The sequence below is a fragment of the Oncorhynchus tshawytscha genome, linkage group LG02 (assembly GCF_018296145.1).
Source record: "Oncorhynchus tshawytscha isolate Ot180627B linkage group LG02, Otsh_v2.0, whole genome shotgun sequence".
In the NCBI taxonomy this organism is placed as follows: Eukaryota; Metazoa; Chordata; class Actinopteri; order Salmoniformes; family Salmonidae; genus Oncorhynchus; species Oncorhynchus tshawytscha.
This window is the reverse complement of record NC_056430.1, coordinates 63,724,725-63,747,212: the sequence shown is the minus strand read 5'-3', so window position 1 is coordinate 63,747,212 and position 22,488 is coordinate 63,724,725. Positions and strand designations below refer to the sequence as shown.

At 44.2% G+C, this 22,488-nt stretch overlaps 2 protein-coding genes across 3 annotated transcripts; both read right to left on the bottom strand.

Moving 5' to 3' along the window:
- Positions 1-9,333: 9,333 nt before the first annotated feature.
- Positions 9,334-14,435, bottom strand: polg2 (polymerase (DNA directed), gamma 2, accessory subunit). The gene is made up of 8 exons (XM_024413965.2): positions 13,616-14,435; positions 13,360-13,465; positions 12,769-12,874; positions 11,619-11,804; positions 10,654-10,794; positions 10,416-10,496; positions 10,247-10,347; positions 9,334-9,973 (listed from the first exon to the last, which is right to left on the bottom strand). The coding sequence occupies exons 1-8, from the start codon at positions 14,115-14,117 to the stop codon at positions 9,808-9,810; spliced, it is 1,389 nt and encodes a 462-aa protein (XP_024269733.1). The 5' UTR covers positions 14,118-14,435; the 3' UTR covers positions 9,334-9,807.
- Positions 14,436-14,567: 132 nt separating this feature from the next.
- On the bottom strand, positions 14,568-22,263 carry LOC112245799 (probable ATP-dependent RNA helicase DDX5). 2 transcript variants are annotated; one of them, XM_042302434.1, is made up of 13 exons: positions 22,057-22,263; positions 19,615-19,792; positions 19,417-19,513; positions 19,185-19,318; positions 19,003-19,068; positions 18,763-18,904; positions 18,487-18,647; positions 17,864-18,036; positions 17,597-17,707; positions 17,443-17,504; positions 17,288-17,347; positions 15,596-15,817; positions 14,568-15,362 (listed from the first exon to the last, which is right to left on the bottom strand). In XM_042302434.1, exons 1-13 carry the CDS (start codon positions 22,095-22,097, stop codon positions 14,917-14,919), a joined length of 1,893 nt encoding a protein of 630 aa, XP_042158368.1. In that variant the 5' UTR covers positions 22,098-22,263; the 3' UTR covers positions 14,568-14,916. The 2 variants fall into 2 exon arrangements, with proteins under 2 accessions (XP_042158368.1, XP_042158369.1); XM_042302435.1 differs by having other exon boundaries at positions 15,182-15,362; positions 15,580-15,817.
- Between the last annotated feature and the right edge of the window lie 225 nt (positions 22,264-22,488).

Sequence of the window (22,488 nt, the reverse complement as noted above, 5' to 3'; positions counted from 1 at the left end):
GTCTCTAGTTTAGGGGGGCATGCAATTGGCATGCTGACTGCAGGAATGTCCACCAGAGTTGTTGCCTGAGAATGGAATGTTAATTTCTCTACCATAAACTGCCTCCAGCGTTGTTTTAGAGATTTTGGAAGTACTTCCAACCGGCCTCACAACCGCAGACCACGTGTAACCACGGCAGCCCAGGACCTCCACATCAGACTTCTTCACCTGTGGAATCATCTGAGACCAGCCACCAGGACAGCTGATGAAACTGGGTTTGCGCAACCAAAGAATTTCTGCACAAACTGTCAGAAACCTTCTAAGGGAAGCTAATCTGCATGCTCCTCATCCTCACCAGGGTCTTGACCTGACTGCAGTTCAGCGTTGTAACCAACTTCAGTGGGCAAATGCTTACCTATGATGGCCACTGACATGCTGGAGAAGTGTGCTCTTCAAGGATTAATCCCAGTTTCAACTGTACCGGGCAGATGGCAGACAGCATGTTTTGCGTCATGTGGGCGAGCAGTTTGCTGATGTGAACGTTGTGAACAGAGTGCCCCATGGTGGCGGTGGGGTTATGGTATGGGCAGGCATAAGCTACGGACAACGAACACAATTGCATTTTATCTATGGAAATTTGAATGCACATAGATACCGTGATGAGATCCTGAAGCCCATTGTCGTGCCATTCATCCGCCGCCATCACTTCAAGTTTCAGCATGATAATGTACAAGGATCTCTACACAATTCTTGGAAACTGAACATATCCCAGTTCCTCCATGGCCTGCATACTCACCAGACATGTCACCAATTGAGCATGTTTTGAATGCTCTGTATTGACGAGTGGGCGGCAGGTAGCCCAGTGGTTAGAGCATTGGACTTGTATCCGCAAGGTTGCAAGATCAAATCCCCGACAAGGTAAAAAGCTGACAAGGTAAAAATCTGTCGTTCTGCCCCTGAACAAGGCAGTTAACCCACTATTCCTAGGCCATCATTGAAAATAAGAATTTGTTCTTAACTGACTTGCCTAGTTAAATAAAGGTCAAATAAATAAATTGTTAAAAAAGTACAAAAGGGTGTTCCAGTTCCTGCCAATATCCAGAAACTTCGCACAGCCATTGAAGAGGAGTGGGACAACATTCCACAGGCCACAATCAACATCCTGATCAATGCTATGAGAAGGACTGCATGCACGCTGCATGAGGCAAATGGTGGTCACACCAGATACTAACTGGTTTTCTGATCCACACCCCTAGTTTTTTTTGTTATATCTGTATTCCCAGTCATGTGAAATCCATAGATTAGGGCCTAATGAATTTATTTAAATTGAATGTTCTTTATATGACCTTTACCTCAGTACAATCTTTGAAATTGTTGCGTTAATATTTTTGTTCTGTGTATATAAACATAAATACAGTGCATCCGGAAAGTATTCAGACCCTTCACTTTATCCACATTTTGTTACGTTACAGCCTTATTCTTAAATGGATTAAACCGTTTTTTCCCCCCACATCAACACACAATACCCAATAATGGCGAAGCAAAAACCGGTTTATAGACTTTTTTGCAAATGTATTAAAAAAAAAAAAAACGGAAATATCACATTTACTGAGTCTGATTTACTGAGTCTGTATTGAGACCCTTCACTCAGTACTTTGTTGAAGCACCTTTGGCAGTGATTACAGCCTCGAGTTGTCTTGGGTATGACACTACAAGCTTGACACACCTGTATTTGGGGAGTTTCTCCTACTCTTCTCTACAGATCCTCTCAAGCTGTGCCATCCCTGTCCACAATGCCCTAGCAAGCCAACAGCTTACTTTAAAGTAATGGCGCTCACTTTTCCCCCTAGTGGCCGGTTTTGAAGGCAATTCTACACATTCTTGGGACCTGGTTACATGTCTCTACTTTGACTTCAAACTAAAGCGATCTCCCTGGTCCACGAACACACACACACACAGAAAAATGTCAGACTACATCCACTATTGAAGCAGTGTCCTTTATCTCCCAGTGTCCTGCAGGTAGAGGAGGTGTTAGATCTGTCTCAGTGTGTATTCATCACTCATCACTGTCTGTCTGTAGCCACTGGGACTGTGACCTTCGGTTGAGTCAAAGGCAGACAGCAGCACACACCCTGACACAACCGAGGACTAACTTACCTTTACAACTTACACTTTCAAGGACACAAACAAACACGCGCTTACACACCAAATGAATAGTTCTTCTGACAGCAGTGCTTCAGACACTAAGTTGATTCCCCAGATGGATTTCTCCGTCTGTGTTTCTACCTCAGAACTGCCTATTTCCTGGAGAGGGATTGTTGAAGAGAGAGACGTTGAAGGTTTGCCTTTTATAGCACCCCTTTGTGTCAATGAGACCAAAAGGGAGATGAATGATCCTTGTCACACAACAGTGTCGTGTCTCTTGTGGCAGCTGCTTGGCAACAGTTGAAAGTCACAGAGAAGAGTACAGAGCACTCAGTTCACAGTTATAACAGAAAGCAGTCTCTTTCATTAAATGGATGTCTTTTCAGTCACTTTCATTTCATGCTGTTTTAGTAATCAACACTATGATCAAGGTGGTTTGAGTTTACTCTTGGCGTCAATACCTTATGGAAGCCTGACACCTAGTGGCGCATTTCAGAGCTTCCCACTGTGCCCACTAACCGGTGCCCATTGTATTTCACTGCACCAGCACTTCTTATCATGAATCAAACTCACTACAAAGATTACCTGAACATTTGAGTCAGGAATGTTTTACCATGATGGAAGTCTCAGATCAACAATGACTTGACTTAGAATACAGAATACTGATGTTTGTTTACATCCACACACACACACACACACACACACACACACACACACACACACACACACACACACACCACACACAACTAACAGGGAAAGATTAGCATGGACCTGATGGCATCTCAAAACAATGTCTGACACTTTTGGATTCCGAAGGCTTGACGACTGTGCTTACAAACTGGGATTACTACAAGTGTCATGCTGCAGAATACTGATGTGTATTACAGTGTAAGTTACAGATGGACTTCAATAAATGCAGTGTAATACGACATATAATACAACTCCCATTGTAATGGCATTTTAAAACAGTAATCCTTGAGGTATGAGACCCACACCTTTGTCTATGTGAAAAAAATACTGTATAAGATACCTAAGGCCAGTTCTATCCCAGTGGTAGTCTAGTAGACACTGTATCCAGTGGTAGTCTGGTAGACATTGTACCCAGTGGTAGTCTGGTAGACATTGTACCCAGTGGTAGTCTGGTAAACATTGTACCCAGTGGTAGTCTGGTAAACATTGTACCCAGTGGTAGTCTGGTAAACATTGTACACAGTGGTAGTCTGGTAAACATTGTACACAGTGGTAGTCTGGTAAACATTGTACCAAGTGGTAGTCTGGTAAACATTGTACCCAGTGGTAGTCTGGTAAACATTGTACCCAGTGGTAGTCTGGTAAACATTGTACCCAGTGGTAGTCTGGTAAACATTGTACCAAGTGGTAGTCTGGTAAACATTGTACCAAGTGGTAGTCTGGTAAACATTGTACCCAGTGGTAGTCTGGTAGACATTGTACCCAGTGGTAGTCTGGTAAACATTGTACCCAGTGGTAGTCTGGTAGACATTGTACCCAGTGGTAGTCTGGTAAACATTGTACCCAGTGGTAGTCTGGTAAACATTGTACCCAGTGGTAGTCTGGTAAACATTGTACCCAGTGGTAGTCTGGTAGACATTGTTTCCAGTGGTAGTCTGGTAAACATTGTACCCAGTGGTAGTCTGGTAAACATTGTACCCAGTGGTAGTCTGGTAGACATTGTATCCAGTGGTAGTCTGGTAAGCATTGTACCCAGTGGTAGTCTGGTAGACATTGTATCCAGTGGTAGTCTGGTAAACATTGTACCCAGTGGTAGTCTGGTAAACATTGTACCCAGTGGTAGTCTGGTAGACATTGTATCCAGTGGTAGTCTGGTAAACATTGTACCCACCATGCTTCACCGTAGGGATGGTGCAAGGTTTCCTCCAGACGTGAGGCTTGGCATTCAGTCCATGGTGTTCAATCTTAGTTTCATCAGATCAGAGAATCTTGTTTCTCATTGTCTGAGAGTCCTTTATGTGCCTTTTGGCAAACTCATTGCAGGCTGTCATTACTGAGTGGCTACCATCTGGCCACTCAACCATAAAGGCCTATTTGGTGGAGTGTTGCAGAGAAGGTTGTCCTTCTAGAAGGTTCTCCCATCTCGACAGAGAAACTATGGAGCTCTGCCAGAGTCACCATCAGGAAGAACTTATTAATTTAAGAACGATGGAGGCCACTGTGTTCCTGGGAACCTTCAATGCTGCAGAATTCTTTTCATAACCTTCCCCAGATCTGTGCCTCTGCACAATCCTATCTTGGAGGTCTACGTACAATTCCTTCAACCTCATGGCTTGGTTTTTGCTCTGACATCCACTGTCAATTGTGGGAACTTATGTAGACAGATGGGTGCCTTTCCAAATCATGTCCAATCAATTGAATTTACCACAGGCGGACTCCAATCAAGTTATAGAAACATCTCAAGGATGATCAATGAAAACAGCATGCACCTGAGCTGAATTTTGAGTCTCATAGCAAATGGTCTGAATATTTATGGAAATAAGGTATTTCTGTTTTTATGAATTTGCAAAAATGTCTACAAACCTGTTTTCGCTTTGTCATTATGGGGTATTGTGTGTAGGTATATTGATGAGGAAAAAAATAAATGTAATCAATTTTAGAATAAGGCTGTAACTTAAACAAATGTGAAAAAAGGTTAGGGGTCTGAATACTTTACGAATGCACTGTATGTATATAATATATCCAGTACCAGTCAAAAGTTTGGACACGTGTTTTTTTTTGTGAGACTGAATTGATCTCTGCATTTGTGCTTCCTACCTTCCTTCCTACCTGCACCCAACCTCAACCCAGTTTGACTGCAGAGTGAAGGAAAAGCAGCCAACAAGTGCTCAGGATATATGGGAACTCCTTCAAGACTGTTGGAAAAGCATTCCAGGTGAAGCTGGTTGAGAGAATGCCAAAAGTGTGCAAAGCTGTCACCAAGGCAAAGGGTGGCTACTTTGAAGAATCTAAAATCAATTTTGATTTATTCAAACTTTTTGGCTTACTAAACTCATCAGAAAAAAGAAATGTCCTCTCACTGTCAACTGTGTTTATTTTCAGCAAACTTACCATGTAAATATTTGTATGAACATAAGATTCAAGAACTGAGACATAAACTGAACAAGTTCCACAGACATGTGACTAACAGAAATGTAATAATGTGTCCCTGAACAATGGGGGGGGGGTCAAAATCAAAAGTAACAGTCAGTATCTGGTGTGGCCACCAGCTGCATGAAGTACTGCAGTGCATCTCCCCCTCATGGACTGCACCAGATTGCTAGTTCTTGCTGTGAGATGTTACCCCACTCTTCCACCAAGGCACCTGCAAGTTCCCGGATATTTCTGGGGGGAATGGCCCTAGCACTCACCCTCCAATCAGTCAGGTCCCAGACATGTTCAATGGGATTAAGTTCTGGGATCTTCGCTGGCCATGGCAGAACACTGACATTTCTATTTTGCAGGAAATCACGCACAGAACGAGCAGTATGGCTGGTGGCATTGTCATGCTGGAGGGTCATGTCAGGATGAGCCTGCAGTAAGGGTACTACATGAGAGAGAAGGATGTCTTCCCTGTAACACACAGCGTTGAGATTGCCTGCAATGACAACAAGTTCAGTCCGATGATGCTGTGACACACCGCCACAGACCATGACGGACCCTCCACCTCCAAATCGATCCCGCCCCAGAGTACAGGCCTCAGTGTAATGCTCATTCCTTCGGCGATAAACGCAAATCTGACCGTCACCCCTGGTGAGACAAAACCGCGACTCGTCAGTGAAGAGCACTTTTTGCCAGTCCTGTCTCGTCCAGCGACGGTGGGTTTGTGCCCATAGGCGACTTTGTTGCCGGTGATATTTGCTGAGGACCTGCCTTACAACAGGCCTATAAGCCCTCAGGCCATCCTCTCTCAGCCTATTGCGGACAGTCTGAGCACTGATGGAGGGATTGTGCGTTCCTGGTGTAACTTGGGCAGTTGTTGTTGCCATCCTGTACCTGTCCCGCAGGTGTGATGTTCAGATGTACCGATCCCCTGCAGGTGTTGTTACACGTGGTCTGCCACTGTGAGGACGATCAGCTGTCTGTCCTGTCTCCCTGTAGCTTTGTCTAAGTCGTCTCACAATATGAATTATCTTTGAAAGACAGGGTCCTAAAAAGGGCTCTTTTTTTTGCTGAGTTTATATATGTATATACACTGCTCAAAAAAATAAAGGGAACACTTATACAACACAATGTAACTCCAAGTCAATCACACTTCTGTGAAATCAAACTGTCCACTTAGGAAGCAACACTGATTAAAAATAAATTTCACATGCTGTTGGAAATGGAATAGACAACAGTTGGAAATTATAGGCAATTAGCAAGACACCCCCAATAAAGGAGTGGTTCTGCAGGTGATAACCACAGACCACGTCTCAGTTCCTATGCTTCCTGGCTGATGTTTTGGTCACTTTTGAATGCTGGCGGTGCTTTCACTCTAGTGGTAGCATGAGACGGAGTCTACAACCCACACAAGTGGCTCAGGTAGTGCAGCTCATCCAGGATGGAACATCAATGCGAGCTGTGGCAAGATGGTTTGCTGTGTCTGTCAGCGTAGTGTCCAGAGCATGGAGGCGCTACCAGGAGACAGGCCAGTACATCAGGAGACGTGGAGGAGGCCGTAGGAGAGCAACAACCCAGCAGCAGGACCGCTACCTCCGCCTTTGTGCAAAGGAGGAGCAGGAGGAGCACTGCCAGAGCCCTGCAAAATGACCTCCAGCAGGCCACAAATGTGCATGTGTCTGCTCAAATGGTCAGAAACAGACTCCATGAGGGTGGTATGAGGGCCCGACGTCCACAGGTGGGGGTTGTGCTTACAGCCCACCACCGTGCAGGACGTTTGGCATTTGCCAGAGAACACCAAGATTGGCAAATTCGCCACTGGCGCCCAGTGCTCTTCACAGATGAAAGCAGATTCACACTGAGCACGTGACAGACGTGACAGTCTGGAGACGCTGTGGAGAACGTTCTGATGCCTGCAACATCCTCCAGCATGACCGGTTTGGCGGTGGGTCAGTCATGGTGTGGGGTGGCATTTCTTTGGGGAGCCGCACAGCCCTCCATGTGCTCGCCAGAGGTAGCCTGACTGCCATTAGGTACCGAGATGAGATCCTCAGACCCCTTGTGAGACCAAATGCTGGTGCGGTTGGCCCTGGGTTCCTCCTAATGCAAGACAATGCTAGACCTTATGTGGCTGGAGTGTGTCAGCAGTTCCTGCAAGAGGAAGGCATTGATGCTATGGACTGTTCCGCCCGTTCCCCAGACCTGAATCCAATTGAGCACATCTGGGACATCATGTCTCACTCCATCCACCAACGCCACATTGCACCACAGACTGTCCAGGAGTTGGCGGATGCTTATGCTTTAGTCCAGGTCTGGGAGGAGATCCCTCAGGAGACCATCCGCCACCTCATCAGGAGCATGCCCAGGCGTTGTAGGGAGGTCAATTTGAAGTTGAAGTTGGAAGTTTACATACACCTTAGTCAAATACATTTAAACATTTTTCCACAATTCCTGACATTTAATCCTAGTACAAATTCCCTGTCTTAGGTCAGTAAGGATCACCACTTTATTTTAAGAGTGTGAAATGTCAGAATAATAGTAGAGAGAATTATTTATTTCAGCTTTTATTACTTTAATCACATTCCTAGTGGGTCAGACGTTTACACACACTCAATTACTATTCGGTAGCATTGCCGTTAAATTGTTTAACTTGGGTCAAACGTTTTGGGTAGTCTTCCACAAGCTTCCCACAATAAGTTGGGTGAATTTTGGCCCATTCCTACTGACAGAGCTGGTGTAACTGAGTCAGGTTTATAGGCCTCCTTGCTCACACACACTTTTTCAGTTCTGCCCACTCCAGTACCTTGACTTTGTTGTCCTTGAGCAATTTCCCACAACATCTAGTATCCTTGCTTAAGTATGCTTGGGGTCATTGTCCATTCGGAAGACCCATTTGCAACAAAGCTTTAACTTCCTGATTGATGTCTTGAGATGTTGCTTCAATATGTCCACATCATTTTCCACCCTTATGATGCCATCTATTTTGTGAAGTTCACCAGTCCCTCCTGCAGCAAAGCACCCCCACATAATGTGGCCACCCCGTGCTTCACGGCTTGCAAGCCTCCCCCTTTTTCCTCCAAACATAACGATGGTCATTATGGCCAAAGAGTTCTATATTTGTTTCATCAGACCAGAGGACATTTCTACAAAAAGTACAATATTTGCCCTCATGTGCAGTTGCAAACCGTAGTCTGGCTTTTTTATGGCGGTTTGTAGCAGTGGTTTCGTCCTTGTTGAGTGGCCTCTCAGGTATGATATAGGTATAGGACTCATTTTACTGTGGAAATAGATACTTTTGTACCCGTTTCCTCCAGCATCTTCAAAAGGTCCTTTGCTGTTGTTCTGGGATTGATTTGCATTTTCGCACCAAAGTACGTTCATCTCTAGGAGACAGAACGCGTCTCCTTCCTGAGCAGTACGATGGCTGCGTGGTCCCATGGTGTTTATACTTGCGTACTTTTGTTTGTACAGATGAATGTGGTACCTTCAGGCGTTTGGAAATTGCCCCCATGGATGAACCAGACTTGTGGTCTACCATTTTTTTCTAACGTCTTGGCTGATTTCTTTTGATTTTCCCATTATATCAAGCAAAGAGGCACTGAGTTTGAAGGTAGGCCTTGAAATACATCCACAGGTACACCTCCAAATGACTCAAATGATGTCAGAAGCTTCTAAAGCCATGACAATTTTCTGGAATTTTGCAAGTTGTTTCAAGGCAGTCAATTTAGTGTATGTAAACTCCTGACCCACTGGAATTGTGACACAGGGAATTATAAGTGAAATAATCTGTCTGTAAACAATTGTTGGAAAAATTACTTGTGTCATGCACAAAGTAGATGTCCTAACAGACTTGCCAAAACTGTAGTTTATTGACAAGAAATTTGTGGAGTGGTTGCAAAGCGAGTTTTAATGACAACCTGTATGTAAAACTTCCGACTTCGACTGTGTGTGTATATATATATATATATATACACACACACACACACACACACAATCATGTTTTGTTGACCCGTCGAAAAGGTTTCATATGAGAATTTGCTACTGATATGACAGCATTTGAGTGACACTTTGACAACAAAATGACAACCACAAAGTGAAAATGATTTACAACTTTTAATATAGTATCCTAGATAGTCAAATTGGCTTTGAGCTAGTTATCCAAAACATAAAACACATATAGACAGCTTTCCTGCTGCCCATGAGGGCCCACCACCCCATTCTTTGACAGTCTCCTTTGACATTTTGCCAAATGTCAGTTTTCAATCAATGAGGGAGTTTGATTAAGTGCACCGTGCTATGGCATGTGACGTGAATGGTCAAAGCGGTGAGGGAGGAGCACCCTTCTCAAATAAAACAGTAATCTGCACCACTCGGCCATGTTGTCAACAAGACAGCATCGTTCAGATCCATATAACATCTAGTATCCTTGCTTAATCTACGTCCCTTCGTTTTAAAGCTGAATTCACCAATGGCTAAAATGGGGCACCTGGCTCACGCCCGGGAGGCAGTCCGGTTCCAAAACAAATGTAATCCATGCTAACCCGGTTCACACGGGACATTAATATTACTCCCTCATATGTTCTGTGCAGCAGATATGTATCTGGCCAGAAAGTTCTTGACCTCGGAGATGTGCATGGTCTCCTTGATGGTGGTGTCGCGGCTGCGCACCTGCAGTAGGCCACTCTCAAGCGTGTTGTCACTGATCACCACAGTGAACAGCACCCCCATCTCGTCATACCTGGGCACACAGGCACCAAACATACTTACAGTTGGGTCCCCACAGGGAAACAGTACAGCTATCGAGATCACCTTCAGTGAAGTCAAACGTCAACATGTTACATAATTCTGTATACACCAAATTGCATGGCCACTAAATAGGTGTGGCTTTTGATGTCAAAATTCTATTGTATTCAGAATGTATCCAAACAGTAGACAACACATGAAATCCGTTAGATGAAATGATAAACCACAACATAAAGAAATATACTATCATGGTATGAAGAAGTTTTACTTTGTATTCAGCTGCTCCATTGAGGTTGGCATGGTTTCAATATATCCAGGCCATGCAGAGACTCCCCCTTCCAAGAACTCCTTCAGCAAGCCTTCACAAACCTAAGATGTAGAATATAATTTTAGAAGTTATATTGAATAAATGTGTGTATATCTCAATAGTTTCCTACCTGTCTTAGTTCCACAGTGGCTCCCCTTCCCATGTCCAAGGCCACTTTGACTGGAGACAAAATAGGATGGAGCTTCAAAACCTACAAGGGCAACAAGAAGTCAGTGTGTGTAGCACATTCTAACCATTTCCATCAGTTCAAAAATCAGAAGTAAGATGTTGGATGCTCATGTTCTCACCCGTGTTATCAGAGACGTAACCAAACGAAAGCTCATGTGGAAAGGACTTAGGCGTCTCACCTTTCTCTGCTGTAGCCTCTGTTTGCTGTCGACTTTCTTCACTTGCTGGAGTGAGTTGTACAGGTACGCCAACACTCCTCGCTCTAGGTTTCCAGTTACGGAGATGGCATAGGGGACGACTGACTTCCTTCCATCTAGGCACTGTGCATGACAGACAGAAAAAATATAGAGCATTGATATGATTAATACCATCTTACTTTAATAACAAAAATATGTTTATTGTCACATACAACACATTTCACTAGACTTATCCGGTGTATTACAGGGTCTGCTATACTGCCCTACCAAGCAAAAAAGGCAGTACCTGCTCATAGCGTGGAACTGACAAAAATTGCTTTTATTTACTCTGGTTTCACAGAAACCTAGTGCAGTTACTACTAATATGACCCACATTTTCTCCAAAACAGAGGCAGGATACTTGTCCACATCATTAAGCATGTATTTAACGTAGCAAGAATGATATTAACTCATTTTTGACCAAATTAGCAGTTACTGCCTTTTTGCGTGTTAGGGCATCATAGATGTACAACACACCTGGAGCAAATTAGGGTTAAGTGCCTTGCTCAAGGGCACAGAGATTCTTCACCTTGTCAGCTTGGGTATTCAAACCAGAGACCTTATGGTTAATGGCATAATGCTCTAACTGCTAGGCTACCTGCCGCCACACAACTGACCACAGGCGACCAGTGGCACCTTAATTGGGGAGGATGGGCTCAGAGTAATGGCTGGAACAGAACTATTGGAATGGTATCGCACAAATCTAACACATGGTTTCCATGTGTTTAATATCATTCCATTCCAGCCATTGTTATTAGCCGTCCTCCCCTCAGCAGCCTCCTGTGCAACTGACATATTGTGAAAAATGATTAAGATCACCTCCTAAGTTGTTTTATAGTAACAGCATAAGAGGGATAGGGTATTAACTGCAGTTTTGTCCCTGCAGAAGAAGGCATCATTACACTGACCTGTAGTTTGTTGCGAGCGCTCTTGTGTGTCTGCAGCAACTCTGCATCCCCTCGGCTCAACAGAGTCTCCAGGGCCTCTTGGCCCCATGGGAAATTGTACACAATTTTCACACCACGAGACGCCCGGCCTGCCAGCTCCTCTTCTGTTATGTCACTGCAGCTGAAGTCGGACGGGCCCAGGGCAAACTGGATCATAGATGAATGGAGGGACAGGATTGGATGGACAGAGAGATGAGATTAGAGAAAAGTACTTTACCATCCACATTAAGTCATGTTGTCTTTCAGTATTACAAATATCAACATAGAAACAATATTGTTTCTATAAATTTCAAATCAAGACTCAGATTCATTTGCAGACATTGAAACTGATCTTGACCACAACGTATTGAAATTGGAACAGCCCCGTGCTTCACGGTTGGGATGATGTTCTTCGGCTTGCAAGCCTCCCCCTTTTTCCTCCAAACATAACGATAGTCATTATGGCCAAAGAGTTCTATATTTGTTTCATCAGACCAGAGGACATTTCTACAAAAAGTACAATCTTTGCCCTCATGTGCAGTTGCAAACCGTAGTCTGGCTTTTTTATGGCGGTTTGGAGCAGTGGCTTCTTCCTTGTTGAGTGGGCTTTCAGGCTGTCCATATAGGACTCTTTTACTGTGGATATAGATACTTTTGTACCTGTTTCCTCCAGCATCTTCACAAGGTCCTTTGCTGTTGTTCTGGGATTGATTTACACTTTTCGCACCAAAGTACATTCATCAGGATACAGAACGCGTCTCCTTCCTGAGCGGTACGACGGCTGTGTGGTCCCATGGTGTTTACACTTGCATACTTTTGTTTGTACAGATGAACGTGGTACCTTCCGGCGTTTGGAAATTGCTCCCAAGGATGAACCAGACTTGTGGAGACCTACCATTTTTTTCTGACGTCTTGGCTGATTTCTTTTGATTTTCCCATTATGTCAAGCAAAGAGGCACTGAGTTTGAAGGTAGGCCTTGAAATACAGCCACAGGTACACCTCCAAATGACTCAAATGATGTCAATTAGCCTACCAGAAGCTTCTTGACTTCAAATCAAGATTCAGATTCATTTGCAGACAGAAACTGATCTTGACCACAACGTATTGAAATTGGATCAGAAAGTGACCCACCTTTCTCCACCACTGCAGCCGATGCCGTGCCCAGTAGTCCAACCACTGTGAGGAGGTGCGGGGCGAGCAGAACCACACCAAAGAGGACTGGGTAACTTCATCTGGGCTGCCAGGAATTGACACACAGAATAGGGGTTAAAGGTAGACTCTACAAAACGACGTTGCCACGAGCAGCACCGCAGATATTGAGTTGAGCGATATACAAGACTTTGCTCAGACAGTCACACACAGTGCATACGCACAGGGTCGAGTCATGCTGTTGGAATGTCATAGGTACGGGACCAAAACAGTGGAGAAGTTGAACCTCGCGCTTCAGCGCTCTTAGTTGTTGCAGGAATTGAACCACTATGCTTTTTACTTTCTGAATGTACGTCATCTCGCTGAGTCTACCTTTAAAGAGCACAACTACTCTTTAGTCTGCTATGCCCAGGTGTTATTATAGCAATCTGCCATCCCAAACAAAACAAGAACATATGACTTAGATTTAATTTAGCATAGATTTAACCTATTTGCACTTTGAATAAGCACAATGGTAACTGATCACAGTGCAGGTGAATAGTTCATGTGATTTAAGGAAGGAGTTAGCCTCACCAACTAGGTCCACCTGATGGCTGGAAGCACAATCCGGTCTCAGCCAGGCCGAACGGCAACTTTCGGTTCACTAGTTCCAAAGAGGGTACATATTGCTCCAAAGCACCTGGAGGGGGGTGGGGGGGAGCATTGACCATGTTAGCCTGGAAACCCAACGTTGAATTTAATTTAAACTATACGAGTTGATTTATGTCCTGAAGCATGCACACAAGTAAAAATAGCAGAGGTGTACAATACAACACCCAATGATAGTTACCTTGGAAAAGACTAGTTCGAAGAGATGCACCATTCTGGATATGAGTCTGTAGCTTCTGAATAAGTTGGTCCTTGCTTAGCTCTCTCTGGGAAAGTATTTGACGTAGGTTCTCGGTGTCAACAACCCTCAATTGTCCATCCCTCTCGGTTGTTCTGTCCTTACTAGCGTGTAGAGTGCTTATCCCAAACACCTCGGCCCTGAACCCTATCACTGAGTTCCACCACTGTTCAAGAATGTTCTTTTTAAGTTCCATACCAAGTGGTCCATATCCACAGTTGGTTCCGCGCTGAAAAGAATCTCTATGAAGTTGGCCAGAAGCTATGTAATACCTGTCAGTGCATAGCTGCATCAATGTTTTGGTATGGTCGGAGTCCTCAGCGACAGACCTGACAGGAGTTGCAGTACTGCAGTGCTGACGTGCAAAAGCTACCCTGCAGCAGTGTGAGGTTCTTGCTATATTCTCACATCTCCAGATAAGTCGTCTAACACAGTAAGTGAGCATGTTTGGTAGTCACTCATTCCGTTATTGAAAAGAAGTTAGGCACGCGTCAAGCTGCAATTAACCTAGCAATGCATTGCGTGCGGTCTCACATTTTAGAAGTAATTCCCAGGCTGAAATCACGTTAGACAAGGACACCTGCGAATTATACCACGAGTAGTTTCGGCAAAGCCTGGCAACGTAATATAAATACTCCTCTATTTCTAAAATACTTGCAACCATGTGTAAAGCGTAAACTAAGCGCACCCGGAAGTAAAGCTGTCTACGTCACTTCCGTGTCGACATGACAACAAAACAAGTTCTCATCTTTAACTTGTTACCTTACGGTTATACTTGTGCAATTAGGAATGTTTGCTATATTCTTTTGTGGGATGATTGAATTGTTTTAAAATCAAATCCACGAAGATTAAATGCTGAATGAATATTCAATAGAAGAATGAACCACCACAAAACTTCAATTTAATTGTTTTATTTGAAGGCCCATGCATGTCCCCCAAGTAAGATCTTAACATATCACTTTAAACATACCACTAACTCAAAATCTGCATTACTTAGTAAAAATAAATTACTGAGGAATGTAACAAATAAAAAACAGTCAAGGAGATGTGCACCAGTTAGATGCACTTCAACAGCCCCCATTGGGACTCATTTCAATGCTTGGGGTTACTGAAGAATTCCAACCCTGCTGTAAGCAAAAAAAAGTTACAGTACAGAGGATAATAATAATAAAAGATTTAAAGACGAGGGGGAAAAAATATTGTGGTTTGGTTGTGAATTGTGCACACAATCTACACCTATTCAGTTACTGTGGGAAAGGGGGAGGCATAGAGTAGGGTACCATGGGTGGGGGTTGTTGGGACTGCTGTGCCTGTGGGTTAAAGGGGAATGGCGGACGACCCATGCCGTTTGGGGCAGCCGCCTGTGCAGCTCCAAACTGTGGAGGGGCCTGGAAGTTCTGGCCTCCGAACGCACCCACCTGGTTGGTGGCGCCGAAGCTAGCCTGTCCGTTGCTGCCGTAGCTGTTGCCGTAGCTACCGCCAGAGCTAGCGCCCTTGTCATAGGTGCTACCCCCGTAGCCCACTCCATTTTGGGTTTTTGTGCCGAAGGCACTCTTTGGTCCCCCACCGAACCCCCTGTCACTATCCTTGTCCCTGTAACTACCACCACCACCACCACCGTAACTCCTCCCCCCAGAATACCTATCTCGCCGGTCATCCCTAAAGCCACCTCTTCCCCCCCCGCCACGACCTGGAAAACAAGACAAAAACAAGAGACAGGGCAGTGGTGAGACTGGTAGCAGTGATGGGTGTCAAAGACATTTAAACTAAAATGATAGGTGAGAACAAGGTGGGCCATCTTCGTATTTAATTTTTAAGAAGCTGTGCCCCAAAACCCTTCAAATAGATGTCTAATCTATAAAATCGAAATGTCTGCAGATGTAACCACAGCCTTGTTCGCATCTCACCCGCCATAGGAATTACCTCCTCTGGCCTCTGCCATCTGGAGGAGCTTGGGGTTGATAGCCTGGTTAGCTTCACGGAGCACAGCTATGAGGTCACTGGCCTGTTTCATGTTGTTGGGGGTGAAGAAGGTGTAGGCGGTGCCTGTTTTTTGACTGCGGGCCGTGCGTCCAATGCGGTGGATATAGTCCTCAGAGGAGTTAGGATAGTCATAATTTATGACAAATTTCACATCCTCCACATCTGTAAAGTGTTGCAGTGTGGCAAAAAGGACACCATACAGGATTTTGCACACCACAACAGCAAGACCAAAGGACAAGGTTAGCATAGAGAATGGAGAGCTAAAAGGTTCCAGAGACTGGATACTTAGCTGAGCTGCAAAGAACGGGGTTAACCAACACAATCCAAGAAAAACGTTCTACTCCATGGGAATACTACTGTGGGAAGAGAGAAACGAGATGCACACTCCGTTTGCTTACCATATCAAAAAATGGCATTCTCCCTCCCTTTTTTAACCAGGGGAGGAAAAGAACTGGATTTGAAGTCTTACCATTAAGGAGTATGCATTCACTAGTCCTTTCCCAATGCAGCGAACTCCCCCACAAATTGTCAAGTGACATCCAGGAGCTTCTACGCAGTAGGGCCGCTATGTGCACTGTTGCCTCCTCGTGTGCCAATATAGGACCTTTCAGTTGGTATGGGTTCTGAAGGTCCTTTTTCCCAGTACACACTCATGAGAAGCTTGCTAATAAAGGCCTCACTGCACGTCTTGCCAAGACCGAATAGACCAAGTACTAATTTGAGGGGGGACCCAAAAAAGGCAAAAATGAAAAAGGTCCAAGTATTGACCCCTGTGGTGCCCCTCAGAGAGCATAGAGCACCCCGCCCCCATCAGTCTCGTCTAGGCAAGATCTTCCCAGAAGCCAGTGTTCGTTCACTTGAGAAAATGTCTCTCGTTGGCAGGTCTCGACATGACTTTAAAAAGCAGGCGAGGGAGGAACTTTGGTTTTTGAAGCTCTTCTATTTTCACTTTCTCTAGATGTTCCCATAGCCCCTTAAACACGTGCCAGTTTCTCATCAATTTCGATTCGACAACTGTAAGTTGAAAACTGCTCTCTCCATTTCAAGAAAACCAGTGCTTTGAGCGAGGGAGAAAAATATATAGCAATGGAAAGCTGTGACATTCGCAACGCCCATGCTTTTTTGGGGACAAGCTCCGCAACTAACAGAATCGCTCCAAATCTCAAAACAGTGACTTGCAATACAGTGCCCTCTACAAAACGCATGCAAGGCAAATGGTCACGTCAAGCATTTGTGTGTGTAACGTTTGAGTTGGAAACGTCTCGACGAAGGCATTTCAGGTAAAAATCCATGGACAGAGAACAAATAATGTCATGTATAAAAAATAAAAAAAGATATCAGAAACAAGGCTTAGCCACACTGCCTTTTGACTTGAGGATTACTGGCACACAGAGCTTTCACCTCTCTAGGCCCACTGGGTGGCAGCCAGTGGGGCAACTTCATTTCCAATATGTCCTCCTTCCCCCTCGAGGCCTGGGACTTGTCATGCCTAGGCCCTGCCACAAAGACTGCACCTTTAGGTGAGAAAAACTCAGAAAATGCATAGAAGTTAAAGAAAGCCAAAACCACTTTCTTTAAAAAGTGAAAATATTGAGGAAAACAACCAGAGGGTTTAACCAAAGCCATACTGACCTAGACCGCGGGAGGCCACGTCGGTGGCGATGAGGATGGGGGCCTTGCCGTATTTGAACTCTGTGGAAAGAGCGACTTCAATTATACAAGTCCATAACATTGTTGTGAAAAAACAAATAATTTTTTTTTTTTTATAGAAAATATTTCAGGCATACCATTGAGAACCCAGTCCCTCTCCTGCTGGCTCTTGTCTCCATGGATACCCATTGCTGGCCAGCTATAACAAACAAACATGGGCTTCAGAGGCATGACTCATTACAGGGAGAATGATTTACCAGTTAAATGAGACACTAGTGTGATGACACTTACCCATCTCGTCTCATCCTCCTGGTGAGCTCATCGCAGCGTCTCTTGGTCTCGGTAAAGATGATGGTCTTGTTCTCCTTCTCGCTCATGATCTCTTCCAGCAGCCGGAGGAGTCTTCAGTGTAAAAGACAAGAGATCGGATACAAATTGACATGACTCACACTATATCCTGGATGAGACAAATGAAGAGTTCTTCCGTTTGAATTCCTTCAATTATGAAGCAGTGTAAATGTGATGTTTGGCTTTGCTGAGGAGGAATGGGTCACTCACTTGTCGTCCTTCTCGCCGTCGTTGCACACGTCCACTATCTGCAGGATGTTGTGGTTAGCGCTGAGCTGCAGCGCGCCCACGTTGATTTGGACGTACTGCTTCAGGAAGTCCTCAGCCAGCTGGCGCACCTCCTTGGGCCAGGTGGCACTCCACATGAGGGTCTGACGATCCGGCTGAGAGAACAGAGAAAATAGATTACTTAAAGGATTTGATAAAATACTAAATGGCTGATCCTACAGGAAAATCGAATCAAATTCTAGTCGTCACATGTGCCGAATACAACAGGTATAGATTTGACAATGAAATGCTTACTTACAAGCACTTAACCAACAATGCAGTTCAAGAAAGAGTTCAGAAAATATTTAATAAAGAAGCTAAAGTAAAAAAATAAAAATCATAAAAACACAAAATAACAATCCCAAGGCTATATACACAGGGGTTATCTGTACTGAGTCAATGTGCAGGGGTACAGGTTAGTCATGGTATACAGACTCTGCAATGATTTGTCAAAGTCCAATGGGAATTCTGCCAATTGAAATCAGCAGCAAGTATTGAATGAGCCTTTATACTGAAAAATTCTAGCAAAGGGAATTGCGTTGAGTCAAAGAGTCAAAGCCACATACTCGAATTTGGTCCACAATTTTGCGGATTTGGGGCTCGAAGCCCATGTCCAGCATACGGTCAGCCTCATCCAGCACAAGGTAAGTACACCTGCGAAGGTTGGTCTTCCCAGCCTCCAGGAAGTCTATGAGACGCCCTGGGGTGGCAATACAGATCTCAACACCTAGGGGGGGGACAACACTCCCTCAGATGTCTGCCTCTATCACCAAAATTATTTAATACAGAATCAACGTATTGAGCAAACAAATGAAAGCAAAACAAAAGTGGTGGATAGATACCCCTCTCAAGGTCCCGAATCTGGGGTCCTTTGGGGGCTCCACCATAGACGCAGACTGACTTCAGGCGGGAGGCCCTGCCGTACTCAGCGGCAACCTGCTGCACCTGCTGAGCCAGCTCACGGGTCGGGGCCAGCACCAAACACTGAGAAACAAAGATAGAGACAAGTGTTATTCAGCTGGACTCACCCTGTAAAAACGAATAGGGATGTTCTCTATTCAAGAGGCTTATGGTGTACTTACTATAGGTCCGTCTCCATGCTCCAAGAATGGCTGGTGTTGAATGTGCACGATTGCAGGCAGCAGATACTGTAAATATATATATATATTTTTTTAAATAAAAAAAAAAGAGCTCAAATGGTTCAACTGCACAAATATGTACCAGAAAGATGCTACTAAGCGTAGTTTTAAATCAATGTACTTACAGCAAGGGTTTTACCGGAGCCTGTCTGGGCGATGCCCACCATGTCTTTCCCACTGAGGGCCAGAGGCCAGCCCTGAGCCTGGATAGGAGTTGGCTCAGCCCATCCTTGTTTGGCAATCACATCCATCACATAATCTGAAAAAGACAAAGTTAGATTACATATGAGATTCAATTCCACCATTTTATACAACCAGCTTGTTCTTAAGTGAAGGTGGAAGAGCGGTTTTACTCACTTGGAAAATTGGCCTCGTGAAACTTCATCATGGGCTTTGGGCAGTCTCTGCCTTTCACTGTTACGTCTTTACTTCGCAGGTAGTTCTCCACCTCTTGCTGCAATCAGACACATAAAAAGGTTGTACATAGGCAAAGATCAAAAGGTTTAGACCATACTCAAATCAGATGGAAAGGAAATAACTGCCTGGGTCACTTACAGGTGGTCTGCGGGTCACATCCGGATGCTCCTGGTAGAAGTTCTTCTCGAACTTTGGGAGCTCATCCATGTTCCAGTGTTTTTTGCGCAGCCTTTCACCTGGGTTGCCAAATTTCCCCTGAGGGGGTCCACCCCTACTGCCACCACCGCCGCCTCCAAAACGAGGTGCAGCTCCATACCTGAAATAGTAGGGGGAACATCCTAATGTTAGATGACTGAGCATACAGTGAATGCTGGATTGAAGTCAGATAGTTATGCAAGCTACATTGAGGAACTGATACCTCACATTCCCCATGAATGCATGGCTTGATGAGTACTACAACAGCTAGCATAACATAAGTTAGGTTCCCTTTGTCCAAGATTTGGCAAACGTTACTGCTTAGTGTTCATTAATTGACAAATTGGCTCTGGAAGCCAAACACTCCATCTAAACGTGAATTGGTTATAGAAACAAATCTGTCTACTTTAATACGTCAAAATAATTTCACAAATTGAAAATATACGAGCTGTAAACCATTTAACAGTTACGGCCGACAGTAGTTTTCAGTGACGACACGTTTGTGGCATCTGTCTTCCGTTTACAAACAGGTGTTCTGAGACCACTCTCTTCCGTAAACAAACGCTGTAACATGGCCGTGTGGGTACCCGAACCCAATAAATGTGTGTATCAATTTCGCCAATATGAAAGATAAGGTTTTAATGTTTCCAAGCCCATTCTGCAATCGATGCATTTAAATTTTAAGACTGAGCATCGTAGCTCTTATCTTAACACTTAATTACAATTTAGCATTAACACTGGAGTGATAGATGAGCAGAAGATGAATGTGAAAGTAGAGCTACTGGGGTGCAATGGAGCAAAAAAATAAATAACAATATGTGGATGAGGTAGTTGGGTGGGATATTTACAGATGGGCTGTGTACAATTGACAGCTGATGCTTAAAGTTAGTGAGGGAGATATGAGTCTCAAGCGTCAGCGATTTTTGCAATTTGATCCAGTCACTGGCAGCAAAGAACTGGAAGGAAAGGTGGCCAAAGAGGAGTTGGCTTTGGGTGTAACCTGTGAAATATACCTGCTGGAGCGAGTGCTATGGGTGGGTGCTGCTATGGTGACCAGTGAGCTGAGTTAAGGCAAAGACTTATAGATGCGGAGAAGGTACGGTGGGAATTGAAGTCGTCTGTGATCCGTTTGTTCACTTGGCTTTTTAGGGATCTCAGACGATACGAAAGAGAGGTTGAACAGGCTAGTAATAGGATTGCAACAATTGCGGCGGATCATTGTTGATAGAAAGGGTCCAGATTGTCTAGCCTGGCTGATTTGTAGTGGTCCATATTTTGCAGCTCTTTCAGAACATCAGCTATCTGAATTTGGGTGAAGGAGAAATGGGGGAGGCTTAGGCAAGTTGCTGTGGGGGGTGCAGGGCTGTTGACCTGGGTAGCCAGGTGGAAAGCATGGCCAGCGTTGAAAATTGCTTACTGAAATTCTCAATTATCATCGTGGATTTATCGGTGGTGACAGTGTTTCCTAGCCACAGTGCAGTGGGCAGCTGCTCTTATTCTCCATGGACTTTAGTGTCCCAGAACTTTTGAGTTTGTGCTACAGTATGCAAATGTATGTTTGAAAAAGCTAACCTTTGCTTTCCCAACTGCCTGTGTATATTGGTTCCTAACTTCCCTGAAAAGTTGCATATCGAGGGGGCTATTCGATGCTAATGCAGTACGCCACCGGATGTTTTTGTGCTGGTCAAGGGCAGTCAAGTCTGGAGTAAACCATGGGCTATATCTGTTCTTAGTTCTACATTTTTTGAATGGGGCATGCTTATTTAAGATGGTGAGGAAAGCACTTTTAATTACATGTGTAATGTAACGGAGAGCCACGATCAAGGGCTGGGCAGCAGTGACCCATTTGCTTACACATGCAAAGATGTGGTAGGTTTAACTACATTTGTTTCTGCGTCACGTTTAAACCAGTTTAGCTGCCATTTTAATTCCGGCCGGTAGAGGAGGAACAAAGGGAACCGGCCGGCATTTTGATTCGAAACAATTTGCAACATCCAAGCTGACCAAACATGCCAGGGTTCTTAACCAACATCACACACTATAATTTTATGCGCCGATGTGCAAGTGTGGTGAATATGGTTATTATATCCAACATAGCATAGGCCTCTGAGAATCTCCCATTGCTAGGTGAAATAAAAAAATAAAACGCGTTATTGTAGCTAGCTAATGTTAACTGTCAACATTTGCCCGACCTGCTTGTTACATCAATTAGATCAAAGAAAATGTACTTTAACACTTGATTAGGGTTCAAAGAAGTCGTATTAACATTGCACCTCAAGCCAATGGCATGGATAAACAAAACGTACCTAGCTAGCTAAGTTCTCGCGTTAAAACTAACCATCGCTAACGATGTTAGCTAAACAGACATTAGCGTTACCTACTTACCCCCTGTCTCTGCCACGATCTCTGTCGGAAAATCCAGGCATGGTTATACAGAGTATAAAAGTAACAAATGATAACTACGTCTATATCTTTAAACCAATCTGTGGTAAATACAAGTGGATAATCTAAAAGGGCGACACGAAAATAGAAATGCCGGGCAGAGAAATGTCAGTCAAAACGGTGTTCTAGCTCATAACACATTGGAACATATCAACGCGCATGTGTCTGGTACTACTTTTTCTCCTTATTTGGTCACGGATGTTAGCTGTTTGGCACAGTTTGACGTGTTATTACCCCATTTTTACAATAACCTTCATTACTTGAGCCAAATTAAGTGCTAATGTATTACTTTATTCAATCATTTTAAAACAGTAATGCGGGTACTAGACGTCACGTTGTGTTTACACAGGAACACTACATTAGATACAACTTCTA

Bases quoted from the DNA above. Each gene is read 5' to 3' on its own strand.
- polg2 (XM_024413965.2), bottom strand. From the start codon at position 14,117: ATGCTCACTTACTGTGTTAGACGACTTATCTGGAGATGTGAGAATATA. The intron at 13,466-13,615 runs GTAACTATCATT...ACCCCCCTCCAG, and splicing joins TCGAACTAGTCTTTTCCAAG to GTGCTTTGGAGCAATATGTA. The intron at 9,974-10,246 runs GTAAAACTTCTT...CTGTGTGCCCAG, and splicing joins ATGGAGCAGCTGAATACAAA to GTATGACGAGATGGGGGTGC.
- LOC112245799 (XM_042302434.1), bottom strand. From the start codon at position 22,097: ATGCCTGGATTTTCCGACAGAGATCGTGGCAGAGACAGGGG. The intron at 19,514-19,614 runs GTAAGTGACCCA...GTCTGATTGCAG, and splicing joins ATGTGACCCGCAGACCACCT to CAAGAGGTGGAGAACTACCT. The intron at 15,818-17,287 runs GTCAGTATGGCT...AACACTTTACAG, and splicing joins CGTGGCCTCCCGCGGTCTAG to ATGTGGAGGATGTGAAATTT.